This window comes from Engraulis encrasicolus, chromosome 7 (genome assembly GCF_034702125.1).
Source record: "Engraulis encrasicolus isolate BLACKSEA-1 chromosome 7, IST_EnEncr_1.0, whole genome shotgun sequence".
In the NCBI taxonomy this organism is placed as follows: domain Eukaryota; kingdom Metazoa; phylum Chordata; class Actinopteri; order Clupeiformes; family Engraulidae; genus Engraulis; species Engraulis encrasicolus.
Genome location: NC_085863.1, coordinates 1,317,106 through 1,337,615, shown reverse-complemented (window position 1 = coordinate 1,337,615; position 20,510 = coordinate 1,317,106). Strand labels below are relative to the sequence as shown.

The 20,510-nt window shown below is 40.9% G+C and overlaps 1 protein-coding gene across 1 annotated transcript; it reads right to left on the bottom strand.

Moving 5' to 3' along the window:
* Positions 1-481: 481 nt before the first annotated feature.
* On the bottom strand, positions 482-17,793 carry LOC134453279 (zinc finger protein 665-like). The gene is made up of 5 exons (XM_063204153.1): positions 17,283-17,793; positions 15,522-16,370; positions 7,440-7,916; positions 6,670-7,197; positions 482-1,278 (listed from the first exon to the last, which is right to left on the bottom strand). Exons 1-5 carry the CDS (start codon positions 17,686-17,688, stop codon positions 482-484), a joined length of 3,057 nt encoding a protein of 1,018 aa, XP_063060223.1. The 5' UTR covers positions 17,689-17,793.
* Between the last annotated feature and the right edge of the window lie 2,717 nt (positions 17,794-20,510).

The following is a 20,510-nucleotide window of genomic DNA, read 5'->3' as shown; positions in this document are numbered from 1 at the left end:
CTTGTTCCCCGGTCTCAACATGCAGCATATTCAGTAACTGTTCTGTATAGTAATACATGCCCTGTGCACCAGAGTTAGTTGATGTCAATGTGGATTTTCTGATGCTTAACTAGGTGACCCTTCCGTGCAAAGCATTTTCCACATGTAACACACCTGTAAGGCCTTTCTCCAGTATGAATTATCTGGTGTGTTTTGAGATTACATTTATGTGCAAAGCCTTTTCCACATGTAGCACACTGGTAAGGCCTTTCTCCAGTATGGTTGCTCTGATGGGAAATGAGGTGACCTTTCTGTTCAAAGCCTTTTCCACATGTAGCACACTTGAAAGGCATTTCTCCAGTATGTGTTCTCTGGTGCCTGATGAAACTGTATTTCACTCCAAAACTTTTCCCACATGTAACACATTGGTAAGGCTTTTCCCCAGTATGAATTCTCTCATGATCAGCTTAACTGGTGCGTCGTGAAAAGGCTGATCCGCATGTTAAACAAGGCCTTTCCCCATGTGTGTTCTCTGATGCTTGTTGAGATCATTCTTTGCTACAAAGCCTTTTCCACATGTGGCACACTGGTAAGGCTTTTCTCCAGTGTGGGTTCTCTGGTGGATAATGAGGTTACTTTTCTGATTAAAATCTTTTCCACATGTGGCACACTGGTAAGGCCTTTCTCCAGTATGGATCATCTGGTGATAATTCAGGTTACTTTTCCCTTTAAAATCTTTTCCACATGTGGCACACTGGTAAGGCCTTTCTCCAGTATGGGTTCTGTGATGGGTAATGAGGTGATCCATCCGTGTGAAGCATTTTCCACATGTAACACACTGAAAAGGCCTTTCTCCAGTATGGGTTCTCTGATGATGAGCTAAACTGCTGTTTCTTGAAAAGGCTGCTCCGCATGTTGAACACTGATATGGTTTATCTCCAGTATGGATTCTCTGATGACTGATTAAACTTGTCTTTGCTGCAAAGCCTTTTCCACACATAGCACACTGGTGAGGCTTTTCTCCAGTATGGGTTCTCTGATGGATGATGAGGGTACTTTTATCTGCAAAGTCTTTTCCACACATAGCACACTGGTAAGGCTTTTCCCCAGTATGGACTCTCTGGTGCCTTTTGAAATGACTCTTGCTTGCAGATTCTTTCCCACATGTGGCACACTTGAATTGATTTCCTGGCATATGGGTTGTCTTGTGCTTTGATGAATACCGTTTTGTGTCAAAACTCTTTTCACTTTTGGTACCCTGGTGTGGGTCTGTGGAAGTATGAACTGTCTGGTCCTCACCTGAGTAAACAAAAAGGAAAAATACAAACAAATGAGGTTTTAACTTCATAACAGACCCTAAAGAATATACCATACATTTCATATACAGCTCCTGTGAAAATGGAAAAGATCAATTATTTCCTTAATCCCATCAAAAATATTAAAATGTAATAGATTATAGATTCATGACCAAAATATATTAGGTTTCCAGGGAAACCAGACATGATTACAAAAAAGAAGTGTGATAAAATTACCACTTTCCCCAGAAGAAATAAATAAATTTGAACCACTTCCAATCAGTCTAAATTACATGTCAATGTTCAAATAGGGGTAAGGAGTCTCTTTGCCTTCATCATTGCCATAATGCATCTTAGCATTGAGGCCAATTGCAGTGACAATGCACTGGAATCATGGAATAACAAATATCCATAATGCTGACGGTCATTTCCCATACCTCCCCACTGTGCTTTGGTGCTTTGGTGATATGGACATTGTAGCTCAACAGTCCTAAACCCCCATTGAGAATCAGGGGCATTGACTGAAAATATATATTGTTAAATACCAAAGGCAGTTAGCCGCAGTCACAGTTTAAGCATTGAGCAGGTTTGGTGACAGAAGTGAATTGCCATTGGCCTAAGTGCTGATAGAAGTGACCTGTCATTGGTCTCAAAGCTAAGGGGCATTAAAACAGGAAGTGACCTGGCATTGCCATTGGTCTCAACGCTAATGGGCATCATGGCAGTGATGAGGCAAAGAGATTACTACTCAAGTATTGAACATTTAAGACAAAAGTACCATGTTGAACAGTGGCATGCAATTTGCAAAGAACCATGTCAAGAGTCTGCCCTGGGACAAGGCCAGCTCAAGCATTAGTCTAGTAGGTACTCAAAAATGAAACACAATATTCTATGTTTAAATCATTTCCTCCTTTCGGTTGTTGAAACCTTAATACATACAAACAAGCAAAACGATACTTGAAATACTTATATGTGGGCAATTCATGTATTATCTGAAAGTTTAATCTTTTTCCTACAGAATCATGACAAATAGTAGACTTTTCCATAATGTTATATTGTCTGGGAAGGAGCTGTATATGGAAATATTCTTTGGGTTAATTGATATTCCTTCAAATGTGTGTCTGAATTCTTCAAACTATTTGCTATTTGCTATTTGCTTCAAACTATTTGCTATTTGCAAACTATTGTCTTGACTCTTAATATTTAAAGTGAAACAACTGAAGAAAACACAAGGCCTATATCAAGGTTGCAAAAACAACAAGCTATATTGTATATTAAAACAAACACCAGGCCTATATTGTATAGTAGAGCAAACACCAAGCCTATATTGTATAGTAGAGCAAACACCAAGCCTCTATTGTATAGTAGAGCAAACACCAGGCCTATATTGTATAGTAGAGCAAACACCAGGCCTCTATTGTATAGTAGAGCAAACACCAAGCCTCTATTGTATAGTAGAGCAAACACCAAGCCTATATTGTCTATTGACCCATTTTAGCCTGACACCATCTAAAGCAAATAGCCAAGCATGGTAGTGGGACTGACATGGTTTGGGCATGCATGGATGCTGTCAACATTGGCAATCTGAAATACACCTGAAAGAATCATGCATGTCAACATGCACTGTGACTACTGAAGCAGATCATTATATTCTCCATAGGATTGAATTCAAATCTCACATCAATCTTTTTAAGCCAGGTACACTCTCGAAATGAAAGGGAGGTCATCAGTGTACATTTCAACCTTTCTTTGACATTTTAAGACTATTCGAGACGATTCGAGACAACACATCCCCTTCTCTACCGGATTTTAATCTGGGGTGTACTCACTGTTGTGAGTACATGTTCAAACATTAATGGCTGTATTCCGTTTTTTTCTGAATGAACAAGAAATGTAAGCAGTTAAATATGTTGTTAAAAGGTCACCAATTATTGTGTCAAAGTGACATTTCTGCAATGCTTTCCTATGAAAAGATATACTCACAAATCTGCAAAAACTGTGAGGGATATACTCACTTTCGTGATATACTGTAAGGCCTATATTGTATATTAACCCATTTTAGCCGAAGCCCTTTTTGGGAAAAGGGGCCCTCTCCCTATTGAAACCCATATATCTCAGCCTCCGAAGCACATAAAAAGCATTAAATACGTAGCATTTAACCCTTTAATGCATAAGTCATTGGACTCACACTAACGCATAACATGGGTCTAAATAGACCCGCATTCATTTCCAATGTATTTCTGAGCATTAATCATGTATTCTCTCACACAACTTCTAAAACCAATACATTTTATCCCATAATTCTTCTAAAAGTAATTACATAGGTGGTCCTTAATTCAAAAAAGTATTTTTTAAAATGTTCTTATATTTTTATTTTACAAATAAACATGAATTTGGAATTAAATCACTAATTTCTAGACGTGGACCGAAAATGGCCCGCATTCATTTCTAATGGAAGTCTAAATCTTTCACTATAATAACTTCCACAATTAATGTATTTTAATAGCTAATGGATTAAATGTTGTGATTTAGGCTGTTTTTAATGCACAAAATGGGTGTTATTTTTTGTATCTTATAATAAATTCCCCCATTACTGCAGACATAGCCAAGTCTGAAGTGTTTCACGTTAGGAACTAAAATACATGAAAAGGGATTCCAGTCAGGAACAAATAAACTGTTTTTGACCACTGTTGACCACTGCTGACATATTGGATTTAAGCATTCCAAGTCATATGCTTATGCTTATGCATATTTGTGTAATAAGAGACGGTGTGATTGGAGGAGCCCAATAGCCTATATCAGGGCATAATTAATGTGCATAATTCTTAGGCAACTTTGCTTTCCTATGGGAAACTCCAAAACTCCAAAAATACTATAAACAATTTTGATGTCTTCCAGAGGGGTGAGGCTGTCTTGAAATATTGGTCACATCCGTCTAAAGCACTGTTACAAAGCCATCAGTGTCACATGACATGAGCTCACAAAGTCACTACCAGATTTAGAAGAATTGAAGATGAAACTACCACAAAAGTATTACCTGCAGTGCTGTTATATTCCAGAACTGAAACCTACATTGAGTGTCCACAAGAACATTGTATTCAGCACTCAGAGACATGGCCAAGGTAAAACAGGCTGAAACCTGAAGACCACTCAACAAGAAACTTGAGTCAAGACTGGGTCAAGAAATGTCTTTAGACAGTTTTTTTCAATGGTTTTATGAACTAGTGAAGGTGACTGTTAATGGACCAGGTAGATGAGTCTATGGCTAGATCAGCAATGTGCACACTTACATGAGTTCCTGAGTTCCACTCAAATGCTAGCAAAGTACAGCATAATGGTCTTCAAAAGATGCAAATGTCTTCCTCTCAATGATCCAGCCATGGGCTCATCCACCCTGTCTGTCAAGAGTCACTTTCCCAAGTCCATATAGGCCTACCATATAGGCCTGAAAACTCTGTCCCCAGATATTTTTGACCCAGTCTTGACTTAATCAACTTGTCTAGTGTCATCCCTTCTTACCTTGGCCATATCTCTGAGACATATCGCTGCCCTGTTCTTCTGGACACCTGGAATAGGTTTCTGTTGTGTAATATTATAGGACTGCAGGGTAATACTTTTTTGTAGCTTTAAATTCTTCTCAATTTTTGGCAGTGAAATTTCTTACGACACTGATGACTTTGTAATGATGCATTTCATAATTCTGTGGTAAAGTGACCAACGTCTTGCCAATTTCACCACAGCCACATCCCTCTAGAACAGTGTTTCCTAACCAGGGGTACGTGTACCACTAGGGGTACGCGAGCACACTGCAGGGGGTACTTGGAAAAATATTATTTTTATATCAAATGAACGGGGCAGTAACATAAGAAAGCGATATAGAACATGAATTAGGGGGTACTCATGGCACAACTAAGAGGTTTAGGGGGTACGTGAGACAGAAAAGGTTAGGAAACACTGCTCTAGAAGACTTCAAAATTGTTAATCGTCTTTTCAGAGTTTGTTAGATCTATTTTGTGGCCCATTTTCCAAGAAGACAACAAAGTTGCCTAATAATTATGCACACCTGATATAAGGTGTTGGGCACCTTCGACCACAGCCCCATATTTTTATACAAATATGCATGGCCTGGAATGCTTAAATCCGATAGGTTTTCAAGTTCATATAGATTCCTGTTGGAAAATAAGCATAAAAAGACAATATGGTCAAAAAACATGTTTGCCTAATAATTCTGTATATAAAAAATGAATGCGGATCATTTTTGACCCATGTGTGTAAATATCATATAATTGTACAAAAAAGATGTCTATTTCAAAGAATAGTAGTTTTGGGTAGGGTGCGCACATCCAAAAACACTTGTCGCAGGTGCCAGACAAAAAAATCAGATAGTTGAAAAAGGTAGGTCTGCACACTGCCGATGAGCTCCAAAAATAAACTTTATTAGATTAAAATAGCAATGTTTCGATCACTCTGGGTCTTCCTCAGGCAGTGTGCAGACCTACCTATTTCAAAGAATAACCATAAAGAATTTGAATTAAGTATTAATGTTGGGAGTTAATACTCCATAAATGACAAAAAGTTGAATTTTTAGTAAAAGAATCAAAATCCTTTCTCAATATGGCTAAGAGACATTAAGCTTGTGATGAAATTACATAGGAAATGAATGCGGGTCTATTTAGACCCATGTGTCTAAATATCATATAGTTATATAAAATTACTTCTATATCAAAGAATAACCATCAAGAATTTAAAATAAGTATTGATGTTGGGAGTTAATACTCCATAAATTATAAAAAGTTGGACTTTTGGTAAAAGAATCAAAATCCTTTTTCAATATGGCTAAGAGATATTAAGCTTGTGATGAAATTACATAGGAAATGAATGCGGGTCTATTTAGACCCATGTTATGCGTTAAAGGGGTAGTAACCAAAAAAGTGTTTTCACGCAAAAAGTCATGATGCATAAAAATAAATGAAGTCATCTAAGGGACAAAAACATGTCAATTGAGGAATTCATGGAGTGTTGAGTAAGAAAATTGTATTCTTACTAAGATATAGAAATTTTAAACTCAGCCGGGTCTATTTAGACCCATGTTATGCGTTAAAGGGTTAAAATCTAGAACCTTCATTTTGCACAAAAATGTGCTAGTTCAGCTCTAACCCGTATTCTTAATGAAACAACTCAAATCTAGTACTTGGATGCAGCATATATGTTGCTACAGGACACAGTGAGTTTAAGCAAACATAAAGCCTATTTTGTATATTAAGGCTGCGAAAGTGACTAAAAAGGGTTTGAGCTGGAGTCATGGCTATGTCATGTCCAATGTGTTCAATGAGAGATTTGGTTGTCATAAGAATGTTAAAACAACGTTTACCAAACATACAAACAACAAACTTACCTATAGGGGACATGTCTCCATTGTTTTCCATCAGAGAGGACTCCGTTTCCATGTCCAGGGATTCTTTTTTCACGTGCATTGTATCAGTTTCAGTCTCTTCCTCCTTTGGTCTGTACAAATACTCCGGGAGGAAATCATACATGTCTTCCTCTTTAATCACCTTCAGAGATATTGCCCGTTGTGATAGAGTTGATGGCCGAATTGTAGGAGTATTCTCATCACCAGTAATTTGCATATGATACTTTTCCCCTTCTTCAATTCCATCTGATAAACACGGCTCTTCTTTGCAAATTGGTGTCCACGCACCACTATCCTTCATGTCTGTGGACAAATGCTCTGGTAGAAAGTCATAGATGTCTTCTTCCTTAATGTCATTCATGTTCATCGCGAGGTGTGATGAGTTTCTATGAAGATTCTCATTCATCCAGGTGCTGGTAGTCAAAGGATCAAAGTTGTAGCCAGCAGAACTACTGTTTGCAGCTTCAGGGCGATTCCTCTTCTGCAGTCCAAGTCTTCTGCAGTTCTGACCTAATGGAAGGGAGCTAGGAGCTTTATCCCTGGGCCACTGGGAGAGGTGGAACTGTAGACCACTCCCCTCGTTAATTGCCAGAAGGGTTTCAGCCATCAAGGTGTAAATGGGAGAGCTGTAGACCACTCCCCTCGTTAGGTGACTAAAGTGTCTCAGCCATCAAGGTGTAAATGGGAGAGTCGTTGTGGTTTCAGGATCCAGAGAGTGATAACAACTCTCATTTAAATTGAGCCAAGAGTACTCTCATCCATTGGACTCGTTGTGGTTTCAGGATCCAGAATGGTGATAATGTGTAAATGTGAAAAGTCATTTGAATTCCTTTTCCTTACAAAGCCTTTCCCACATGTAGCACACTGAAAAGGCCTTTCTCCAGTATGGATTATCTGGTGTGTTTTGAGATTATATTTCTGTGCAAAGCCCTTTCCACATGTAGCACACTGGAAAAGCCTTTCTCCAGTATGAATTCTCTGATGGGTAATAAGCTGACCATTCTGTGCAAAGCCTCTTCCACATATAGCACACTGGTAAGGCCTTTCCCCCGTGTGGGTTTTCTGATGGTTGTAGAGATCACTTTTTCCAAAAAAGCCTTTTCCACATGTGACACACTGGTAAGGCTTTTCCCCAGTATGGCTTATCTGGTGCATTTTGAGAGTACCCTGTCGTGCAAATCCTTTCCCACATGTGTCACATTTGAATGGATTTCTTGGCACATGGGTCTGGTCTTCGCCTGAGTACACGAAAATGAAAAAAATACAAACAAATGAAGTTTTAATTTCAACACACCACACGGATTACAGATTACGCCACACATTTCCAGATTACACCACATATTTATATTAGGGCTGTCAGTAGATTTTTTAAAAATGTTCTAATTAATTACAGAATTTGTAATTAATTAATCTAATTAATCGCACTTACTCGCATGTTCTTTTCATGACGCGAAACGAAACATGCACTGCAGACTTACTTTAATACGAGGGTATTAGTGATATCCAAACTGTGTAGTGATTACAACAGTTTCCATTTGTGCATCCCAATTTTTAAGGGTCCAAAAGTGGACAAAATTAAAAAAAAGTCCATCACAGCACAGTTTTATTTGGATGCAAATACCCTCGTATTTACATAATACATCAAACTTTCACTTGTGTTGGAGCCCTTTATATTCACCTATAGGTTTTAGTGTAATTTTAAGTTTAGTATTCCAGGGGGAGCACTTCACATTAGCGCGTTTGAGAACACCTGAAGTCCAGGCCGAGGCTCACAGGGCCACGAGTGAATCAAGTTTCAAGTTCATTTAGCCATATCAACGGTATAAAAATACAGTTGTTAGGAATGTTACTTGGTGTGCTCACACAACAACACAACAAAAGACACAAAAACTGGGGGGGGTATGAAAGAAACAGGGGGGTACACAAATAAATAAACAGGGAATGGCATACAAAACATTGGAGACATAGAAAAGTGCAATGGAATATTTAAAGTGCATGGTATGTACAGAACAGTAGTAGCATTGTGCAAAGTAACAAAGGCGGTAGGAAGGCCAGGTAGTGGAGTAGCAGTTAAGTGCTAGTGCGTATTTAAGTGACGGATGGCTTGTGGGTAGGTACTGTCCCTAGAGCGTGTGGTTTTGCTTGGGATACTGCGGTACCTTTTCCCTGAAGTTAATAGTGTGAATAGGTGGTGTGCTTGGTGTGTAGGGTCAGAGGTGATGTTTTTGGCTTTCCTAGCAAGTCTGGTGTTGTAGAGTGAGGCTAAAGTGGGAAGACTGCGGCCAATGATTTTGGAGGCCCTGCGTACCACCCTCTCCAGATGTTGCTTTTCTTAGCTGGTGGAGCTACCATACCAGAGCAAGATGGAGAAGGTGAGCACGCTTTCAATGGTGGCACTGTAAAATGAGTGAATTTACACACAAGAAAATAAAAAAAAACAAGAAAATAAAATAAAAAACCCAAGAAAATAAACAAAAACACAGCACAACACACAGGGTTGTTAGTGTCAGATTCCACACAACAGAAAATAGAAAGCCAAAGTGCAATCAAGGCACACGAATGAGTGAATTTACACACAAGGCAATTTAAAAACCCAGCAAAACACACAGGGTTGTTTGTTTCAGGTTCAACACAACCAAAAATAGAAAGCCAATAGAAATAAAAAGAAAATTTAAAAAACTTTAAAAAAGAGTAAAATAGAATAAAACATTGGGATAGTATTACATTTCCTTCAGCCAACTACTGAGACACACAAGTTTGTTGACATTGTCCGAGTGCAAGGCTGCCCTTTTTTTTTGGATTATGTTGCCTGTGAGGGAAAAGAGTCGCTCGCATGGCACCGATGTTGCGGGACTAGCCAAGAATATCTGTGCAAGCGAGGACAGCTGGCAATACGCTCCTACATGAGCGGCCCACCACTCCAGTGGACACTCGTGTACGCCGATGCATGGCTCAGCTCTGTAGTGGGCTAGAGGTCCCATCTCCTCCTCGTCCGAGTCAGACTCTGGACTCAGCAGGAGCAGGCTCTTCTTCGGTTTCTTTGCTGCTGGCTCTTCTGTGGGTTGAGGAACAACTTCTAATACCCGCAGCATCTCCTCAATCCAGGTCCACACCTTAAAATTAATTTGTATGTAGTAATTTGCTTTCTATCCAATTGTGAATGTGTATAGGCAGAGTAAATTGTATATGCCACGAGTAGTTAAAATGACAAATCATTGTAGTCATTCTATTCTTAGCATACACATACCTCGGCTCTCTCATTTTTGTTGATGCTCTTCAGCGCCTTGAATCGTGGATCAAGGGCTGTAGCCATCTTCAGCCATCTGTTGTTCATGGTAGCCTTGCGTTTATCCAGCTCCTTGGAAAAAGTGGCTTTGAACTTAACCATGTAGCCCGGATCGTCATCAGTAAGGTCCATTACACGGTTGAGATGGCAGAGTGCAGGGAGCACCACAGAGCAAGAAACATATGATTCTCCGCCAAGCAGCTCCGTCACATACCTACAGTGGCACAAAAAAGAGAACATATAATTAGGGCCAATGTTAATTGACACAAAATACAAGAACGAGGTAGGATGGAAAGACAGAGGATGCTTAGGGCTACACAGCTCACATAAAGATAAGTAAACAGAAAAGTGAAGTATATAAACAAGAAACCAACAGTGTGGGTGTATGTGCAAGAAAGTGGGACATACTTGCAGGGTTCAAGAATGACCTCCAAATGCCGTAACTTGTCACACTCGTGGTCAGTCAGTGTGGTCAGGCTGTGCTTCTGTCGGTCCAATGTGGCATTCACAGCCTTGTGGTTTTGCAGGTACCGTGAAATCATGGCAAGTGTTGAATTCCATCTTTCAATAACAAAAAAAAAACATGTGTATTAAAGGGCTGTCAGACTACTGTATGCATCACCTGTCACAGACACAGTACATGTCTACATCTTTAGAAAGGCTATGATGTAGTTTAATATCACCCCTGAATGTATACATATTTTTGGTGACGCAACTTGTACAGATCATTACTTTGAAAAAACACACACACACACACACACACACACACACACACACACACACACAATTCAGAACCCATTGCCTAGGTAGTAAACAACAGTCTCACCTTGTGGGTATGTCTTGAACCAGGGGCTCTGTAGCTTGTCCGAGGGCAGCCTGCTGCTGGTGTAGTTCGTCTGTACCGGCAGGGCTATGTTTGAAGTGTCCTACAATTTTGCGACACCTACTCAGGACTGTGTCAAAGCCGCTGTTCTCAAGGGAGACTGTGATGGCTCTCTGCAGCATATGCGCAACACACGGCATGTGTTGGAAAGGCAGCTGATGTGCTGCTGCGACCATGTTCCTCGCACTGTCCGTTCCAAGTGTTGTCACTCTGCCTTCGATGTTCCATTGTTTGGCAAGTGCAAGAAACTGCTCAGCGCACGCATCGGCATAATGGCGACTCACTGTTTTTGAGACCGTTAAAGCGAATGATTTCAGTTCCCAATCCGAGTTTTATAAAATGGGCTGTGACTCCCAAGTAATTGTGATTGCCGACAGAGGTCCAGTGATCACCTGTTAAGGCGACATGAGACGTCTCCGCTAACAATTTCTCCTTCGCATTTCTTTCCACATCGTAAAGGTTATGGATCTTTTTCAAAACGGTTCCTCTGGAAGGTAGCTGGAACTGCTGGTTAGACAAGGCTACCTGAAGCGCCTCCTGAAGTCCTTTATCCTCCACAATTGACAGCGGCCTACAATCGGCAGCAACCCACCTGGCGATTGAAGTCACCAGTTTGTCTCGGGTTGCTTTACTGATTTGTTTGGCGCAGTCAGTAAGTGTAGTTTGACGTAATGGGCTCGTGCAGTCAGTAAGCGTAGTTTGTCGCAATGGGCTCGAGCTAACGGCTACATGTTTCGCGTTCAGGTGGTAGGTCAGGCTCGAAAAACTGCGGTGAAAGGTGAATTCTTTTTTACAAAGCGTACAAATTACAACACTCTTCATATCAGTTCCATCGACATTCTTTTTAAAAATAAACTTGCTGTTTAAAGGCCAGAGGGCAGACCGACCCGCATCGAGGCGCTTGTGGGAATCCATGTCAGCTGTCTTCTGTTTACGTCGAAAGGTCGCGTCTAATGTAGCTGTGGTCACGTGACACAAGTTGCCTAGGCTACGGGTCATTCGATGGGTCAAACTTCAAATGCGCGTGAGTGAGTGAATTCCGTTGCCACGCCATGCGCTTTTGGTGTGGCTTAGAACGTATGTCTGCCCATAAATAATTAATGCCATTAATATTAACAACGCGTTAATGCACCTTGTAATTAATTAATCTAATTAACGCGTTAAAATGACAGCCCTAATGTTTAGTGAAGTTTTCAACTACAGCTAGTACACTACAAGCCAACACTGAACCCCATGCTGAGTCTTACAGCAGTAATGTCACCAGTGTGCCCTGGTCGTGCTAAGACATCACTCATATAAAATATTGCAAAATACACATAGTTTAGATTACTCACTTAATTTACTGGTTTAGTGTGTGACGTGGATGTTTATTGATACAGAATATCTGAGGCCAAAAAAACCCCATTGAAAATACTAATTTTAAATCATATTACGGCCCGTTACCTACAAAGCAAAATTTTTGACGAAATTTCAGTGAAATTCGCTCTACGGTTTGGGGATTTGATGTAAGATCTGCTATCTGGAAGGCAAGCAGCCATATTGGAATACAGATTGTACCATTGAATATTTTGACACAGTATAATTTCAAACTTTGGACATGAACATTTTTCTATTAATTGAAATTCTACCTTGGAAATACTTTCATTTTCTTGTTTTATTTAATTTGGTGGCCTTCTTAAAAAACTTGCAGCCATCTTGGATTTGAAGCCAGATAACATAATGTTCATACATAGTACACCTTTGACATGCTTTGGGGGTAAAAAAACACTTTTATCACCCACTTAATGATCTAGAAGAATGTCTATAGCCAGAAAACAATCGAAAACATAATTTTTGAGTGACTCAATATCCGCCATCTTGAAAACTGTCAGCCATATTGGAATACAGTTGACACCATTGGGTATTTCTAGACATTACATATCAACTTTGAAGCTGTGGTAATTGACACATGTCTATTCTACAAAATTACCTTGAAAGACACTTCTATTACATTCAATTTGGCAGCCATGTTGAAAATGGGCGGCCATCCTGTATTTGAAGCTGGATAACGTACTTTTCTTAAATAATACACCCTAGGCATCATTTGTACCAAATATGCTGCTTGTATGACCAACTGAAATATTTTGTGAACATCTGGACTCTAATCTGCCTAACTACAAATTGGTGTCCACGCACCATGCACCACGCACCACTATCCTTCATGTCTGTAGACAAATGCTCTGGTAGAAAGTCATAGATGTCTTCTTCCTTAATGTCATTCATGTTCATCGCGAGGTGTGATGAGTTTCTGTGAAGATTCTCATTCATCCAGGTTCTGGTAGTCAAATGATCAAAGTTGTAGTCAGCATAACTACTATGTGCAGTTTCGGGATGATTCCTCTTTTTAGCCAAGTCTTCTGCAGTTCTGACCTAATGGAAGGGAGCTAGAAGCTTTATCCCTGGGCCACTAGTAGAGGTGGATCTGTAGACCACTTCCCTCGTTAATTGCCAGAAGGGTTTCAGCCATCAAGGTGCAAATGGGAGAACTGTCAACAACTCCCCTCGTTAGTTGACAAAAGGGTCTCAGCCATCAAGGTGTAAATGGGAGAGTCGTTGTGGTTGTGGTCCATTTGACTCGTTGTGGTTTCAGGATCCAGAAGGGTGATAACGTGTAAATGTGAAAAGTCATTTGAATTCTGTAAAGGGTCAATTGATAAGCTGTGCCAGTCAGGTCAAGTCAAGTCAAGTGTACAGCTAATAATAAAGCAAGTCAAGTCAAGTCAAGTCAAGTCAAGTCAAGTGTACAGCTAATAATAAAGCAAGTCAAGTCAAGTGTACTGCTAATAATAAAGCAAGTCAAGTCAAGTCAAGTGTACTGCTAAAGAAAGTCAAGTCAAGTCAAGTGTACTGCTAAAGCAAGTCAAGTCAAGTCAAGTCAAGTCAAGTCAAGTCAAGTCAAGTGTACTGCACGGTCACAGGCAGCCGTTGGTCTTTCAGTCTAGGGGTTGCAGGTTCGAATCCCCCCTGACCTATCCCTACATCACCATCCATGGCTGAAGTGCCCTTGAGCAAGGCACCTAACCCCACATTGCTCTAGGGACCTATGTCTCGGGGGCCGTTTGCGGCCCTTGAGGCCATTTTTTTTGGCCCCCGATGTAATTTTAATATTATGGAGCTTCACATGAAATATGAAATATTTTTTCAGGGAATCTTAGAAAATACATTTGCTTGCCGTTATTCCGGGTGGGTTGATTGAAGATCTCCAACCTTTAGACATCGGTGCCAACAGGTCGTTCAAAGCCAAATTGCGAGCACACTTTCACCAAGACAGGGAGGCAGCGACAGGCGAGTTACGCCACCATCTGCGAGTGGATTGTGGATGCCTGGGCAAAGGTACCAGTCACCTGCGTTGTCCGAGCTTTCCCGAAGGCACTGACTCGGATGGTGACGATGAGGACGAGCGGGCCATGATCACTGCCGAACTTGCCCAGCTGTTTAACCAAGGATGAAGAGTTTCAGGGATTTATGGAGGAGGAATGAACGTTTTATCTCTAAGTGCGTATAATTCTAAGCCTCAGTTCATCACTTGCAAGAGGACTGTTCTTTCATTTAACTGTTCTTTTATGTGCTGTTCCATCCCCGCTGTTTGCTGGTCAAATGGATTTATGAAATTAAATGGAATTTAATGTATTTACAATTGTTGCCTTATGGCAGTGGATCCTTGAAAATGTGAGTAATTATTCATTAATTAATTGTATTATTAATTATTAATTAATGAATAAAAGGAGAAGAATAAAGTTTGACATATGTGACACATGTTTCATTTAATTAATGACAGATTACCGGTAATAATAATAATAATTATGAATGCACCGTAATGGAGATTTCTTTTTTAAAAAGTGAAGCACTGGCTGGGTGGGTGTGTGGGTGTGTGGGAGGGTGGGGGAGAGACACAGAGCAGCGGAGAGACGAGGAAGTGAGGCCCTTTCTGTGTTTTGTATGAATTTATTACTGTATGAATATTACATGGCTTGAAACGTTTATTTTCATTGGAAAAAAAACATGATTTAAAAAGTGCGCCTTGTAACACGCTGCCTTTTGTGTGTGAAAAAAGTCACAGTCATTGATGGCGCGTCTTCTGACCCAGTGCGCATTTTGGTCCCAAAAATACGGTACTCTACTCTAATACAGGTCTTGTTCCCCGGTCTCAACATGCAGATATTACACAGTGCACCTTAATACAGGTCTTGTTACACAGTCCACCTTTAAAGGGGTATGCCACTATTTTGGGGCTTAATACAGTTAAAATCGTTGGCTGGGGTTTATAAAGGTGGTGAAGTGTCTTATTTTTCATGTAAGCCGTTGTCTTGCTTTGACTTTCACTAGCTTAGCGACATGCTCCCTGTTTTAACTTGTCTTAAATCAAGACAACGGCTTACATGAAAAATAAGACACTTTACCACCTTCATAAACCCTGGTCAACGATTTTAACTGTATTAAGCCCTACAATAGTGGCATACCACTTTAATGCAGGTCTTGTTCTCCAGTTTCAACATGCAGATGTTACACGGTGCACCTTTAATGCAGGTCTTGTTCCCCGGTCTCAACATGCAGCATATTCAGTAATTGTTCTGTATAGTAATACATGCCCTGTGCATGAGAGTTAGTTTATGTCATTGTGGATTTTCTGATGCTTGACGAGTTTAGCCTTCTGTGCAAAGCATTTTCCACATGAAACACACTTGTAAGGCCTTTCTCCAGTATGGATTCTCTGATGCTTGATCAGGGTACTTTTCTCTGCAAAGCCTTTCCCACATGTAAGACACTTGTAAGGCCTTTCTCCAGTATGAATTGTCTGATGGTTGATGAGGTGACCTTTCCGTACAAAGCCTTTTCCACATGTAGCACACTGGTAAGGCCTTTCCCCTGTATGAATTGTCTGATGGGTGATGAGGTGACCTTTCCGTACAAAGCCTTTTCCACATGTAGCACACTGGTAAGGCCTTTCCCCTGTGTGGTATTTCTGATGCGTGTTGAGATCACTCTTTCCTGCAAAGCCTTTTCCACATGTAGCACACTGGTAAGGCCTTTCTCCAGTGTGGATTCTCTGATGCTTAACGAGGTGACCCCTCTGTGCAAAGCATTTTCCACATGTTAAACACTGATAAGGCCTTTCCCCCGTGTGGGTTTTCTGATGCTTGTAGAGATCACTTTTTCCTACAAAGCCTTTTCCACATGTGGCACACTGGTAAGGCTTTTCTCCAGTATGGATCATCTGGTGAACAATCAGGGTACTTTTCACTTTAAAATCTTTTCCACATTTAACACACTGGTAAGGCTTTTCTCCAGTGTGGGTTCTCTGATGGATGATGAGGGTACTTTTCAGTGTAAAGGCTTTTCCACATGTAGCACACTGGTAAGGCTTTTCCCCAGTATGGATCATCTGGTGCCTTTTGAGAGTACCCTTTAGTGTAAATCCTTTCCCACATGTGTAACATTTGAATGGATTTCTTGGCACATGGGTCTGGACTTCGTCTGAGTACACGAAAATGAAAAAAATACAAACAAATTAGGTTTTAACTTCAACACACCAGACGGATTACAGATTACACCACACATTTACAGATTACACCACATATTTATATACATTTACAGATTACACCACATATTTATATACAGCTCCTGGATTAGTGAAAGCCCAACTGGGAGACTCCATTGTGATTGTGACACTGCACTGCACACAACAAAAGTGTTCACTGCACATTGCTCACAACGCAATTGCATTGATGCCTCACCCGTGCAAGGGGCAGCCCCCAATGGCACCCAAAGGGAGCAGTGTGGTGGGATGGTACCAGGGTACCTGAGCCATGGAGGAGGAGCACTTGTTAATTACTCCCCCCACCAACCTGCTGGGTTGGGAATTGAACCTGCAACCCTTGGGCTACAAGTCCGACGCCTTAACAGCTTACCCATGACTGCCCATTACAGGAAACATCCTACATTTCATATACAGTTCCTGTCCCAAAAACATAGAATACCATGGAAACATTTATGTATTTCCTGACTACCAGTATCAAAAATATTAAACTTTCATAGAATATAGATGCATGACCAGCATATTCTAATCTAGGCTTCCAGGAAAAAAAGAGGCAATTAGTAAAAAAAAAAAAAAACCTTTTTGAAAAAGAAGATTCTAATTTTATGTTTTGAATAATCTCCTCATTTTAGTAGCTGGAACCTTAATATACAGAAATAAACAAATCAATATTGAAATAGTTTCATCTTTGGGCAACGCATATACAGTCTGTATGTATAACCTTTTTGATTGAATTATGGAATATACTTTCCCACTATATTTTATTTCTGGAAAGGAGTTGTGTATATATTACACATTTGTTTGGGGTATTGGGTAAATTGGGTACATTGTTTTTATGTCATTGAACTTACCTATAGGGGCCATGTCTCCATTGCATTTCATTAGAGAAGACTCTGTTTCCTTCTTCATGTCATTCTTTTCCTCCTTTGTTCTGTACAAATACTTTGGGAGGAAATCATACATGTCTTCCTCCTCTTTAATCCTCTTCAGAGATACTGCCTGTTGTGAAGGAGTTGATGGCTGAATTGTAGAAGTGATCTCATGACCACTAAATAGCATTACATTAGACTTCTCCCTTTCTTCAATTTCATGTGACAAAGATGGTTCTTGCTTGCAAATTGGTGTCCAAGTACCATTGTATTTTTTGTCTGTAGTCAAATGCTCCGGTAGAAAGTCATAAATGTCCTCTTCCTTAATTTCATTCACGTTCCTGTTCATTGCGAGTTCTGATGAGTTTCTGTGAAGATTCTCATTCATCCAGGTTCTGGTAGTCAAAGGATCAAAGTTGTAGCCAGCAGAACTACTGTTTGCAGCTTCAGGGCGATTCCTTTTCTGCAGTTCTGACCAGATGGTAATGATTCCTCTTCTGCAGTACAAGTCTTCTGCAGTTCTGACCTGATGCAAGGGAGCTAGGAGCTTTATCCCTGGGCCACTAGTAGAGGTGGAGCTGTAGACCACACCCCTCGTTAGTTGACAAAAGGGTCTCAGCTATCAAGGTGTAAATGGGAGTCGTTGTGGTTTCAGGATCCAGAGAGTGATAACAACTCTCATTTAAATTCAGCCAAGAGTACCCTCATCCATTTGACTCGTTGTGGTTCCAGGATCCAGAAGGGTGGTAACAACTCCAATTTAAATTCCACCAAGAGTACAGACTGCTAAAGCATCATCCGATGTGATTGTTTTGTAACGGTTGCTCTAGTGGCTGTAGTGTGATCAGGCCTTCCACAGGCTATATGGACTCCTTTCCACAGGCTATATGCAGGCCCGTTGCGTTAAGGTACGCAATGTAGGCAGTTGCCTAGGGCCCCCGAGTAGGTGGGGCCCCCAAGGACGACAGGTTATGTACCCAACAGCAACGACGATTTGAAATAGCTTTATAATAAGGCAATGCCATCTTTATGAAGGGCTCTGCTGCGAGGGAAGCAACAGCGCCTCCCTAATGCCCCCTGCTCGAGGGGGCCCCCCTTCCAATAGGTTTGCATCAGCGACAGCGACGTGAAAATGTCAATTGCCAAAAGGTGCAACGACAAATAGTCAAAGTACCCCTATCTCGAGGGGGCCCCCCTTCCAATTTGTTCAACCGTCAAATCCAGCGCAAATACAAACTGAAGATGAAGCTACATAATCTCTCACTGGATGTTGCGCAGACGCCAGTTTATATTACATTTTTGGCTCAAGACAGTTGCTTTTAAAATAAAAGTTAATCTTGAAGGCGACATATTAGGCTACTCTCTGTACTGCAACCAAACTGTCCCAGGCCAGTTGACATCGCACAGACAGCGAGATGCTTCATTTAGGCGACAGTGTTATGTTTTCAAAAACATCCGTGAAGGATTATCCATGTGCTGTAACAAGCACTGGGCAAACGTCGATTGTTCCATAACGCATCTTTTTTCGACACGGAACTGTTTTGAATGTGGACAAACGCAAGAAGAAACGAATGAACAATGTGCATATGCATATGACCAATATTTCGGATAACACGAGTCACACAAGTGCGCTGGGATAGCTAGCCTACATTGTAGCCCACTTTCTTGCTATTATATGGATTACACATTGGAATTTGGGACCATGATTCTGGAAACTTGTGGATTACAGTGAGAGGTTGGGATACATTCTGCGGTCAAGACAACTCAAGGTAAGGGCACCGGGGTATTGGTCCCCTATAATTGACACAGCTGTCAACCACGGAGTAACGTAGGTGGTTGTTCAGTGATCCTTGGTCGCTACAGAGTAGCCTATTTGTGTGTGCTGCGGTATTGCTAACAACTTTGGATTGTATTTTCAAATGCGTGGTAGATGCAATACGAAAAAAAATCTCGTCGGGGAGACCCCCCCCTGGCTTGGTTAGAATTCTACCAATATCACATCCCCCCAAACCCCCCACTGTGCCTGCTCATTCGTTTTTCAGCCTTGAGTTTCTGGACTAGGCCTATTGTTTTATGAGTCAATAGTTGGTTTTGCACAAATGGAGCACCCTTGGTTAGATTTTAAAAGTGGTTGGAAAGATTAGACCTTTCTTTTGTGATTGGCAATGCAGATCATGATTTTCGTGGTAGGGTCAAAAAATCTGATTGGGCCATATAGGCATACTCTCATGTGAGACAGGCCAGGTTAAACTGAACATTCAATTAGCCTACTTCATGAGCGGAGCCTACTGAATGGAATGGGCTATATTTGCCCAGGTCTTTCTTCATAAAGTTTCATAAAATGAACTGTAGGGACTAGTTATCATACTAGATTGCATTTCCTCACAGGAAATGCTGGTGTATGCTTGCTCTTTATGCATTCATTGCCCTTCATGCATGTGTTGCCCTGCCACAACACTGTCTATAAGGTGACTTCTTGTTTGTTCCATTAGATTTCTTTGGTTTCTGTGTTGTAATGGTAGGCTATGTGACAATGACTGAAGTGCCATCCAAAAATTGTCTGGCCCCTCCGAAACCCGAAACAGAAGTTCTGGCGCCGTGGCTACCCTGTCAGGTGCCCCCCCCCCCCCCCCCCCCCCCTTACAAAAAAAAAAACCTAGGGCCCCGACAACCCCTTTGCCTAGGGCCCCCAAAATCCTAGAAACGGGCCTGGCTATATGGACTCCTTTTCTATCAAGGTGTCAATGGGAAAGTTGATTTGGTGTCAGGATCCAGAGGGTGATAACGGCTCTAAAGGACAAGTCATTTGAACTCCACAAAGGTGTTGTCTAACTGTTACTGCAGTAGCAGTAGTGCAGAGGATATAGACCAGCCATTCTCAAACTTCAGAACACCAAGACCCACTTTGAAATGTGAAAAAATTCTGGGGCCCACGAAACCATATCGCCCAATATAATATAATATATTGTAATATAATATAACACAATACAATACAATACAATACGGTGAATAATAGGCCCATAGAGGTAGAAAATAACACTAGAGATGACCCCGCCCCCCTTTTTATGGCAATCTGTAGCGGCCAATATCTGTAGGTAGATCAGAGAAATGGAAATTAACGGAGAACGAGGCTCACTTCTGTCAAAAATGGCTTAATCATGTGAAAATGTCCATCAACATACTATACAAGGACAATAGTTGAAGTGTGTT

Coding starts and splice junctions, on each gene's coding strand:
- LOC134453279 (XM_063204153.1), bottom strand. CDS start 17,688: ATGAATGAGAATCTTCACAGAAACTCATCAGAACTCGCAATGAACAGG. Junction 16,371..17,282: donor TGGAGACATGGCCCCTATAG/GTAAGTTCAATG, acceptor TCGTGTACTCAG/ACGAAGTCCAGACCCATGTG. Junction 7,917..15,521: donor TAAACTCGTCAAGCATCAGA/AAATCCACAATG, acceptor CAGGCGAAGACC/AGACCCATGTGCCAAGAAAT.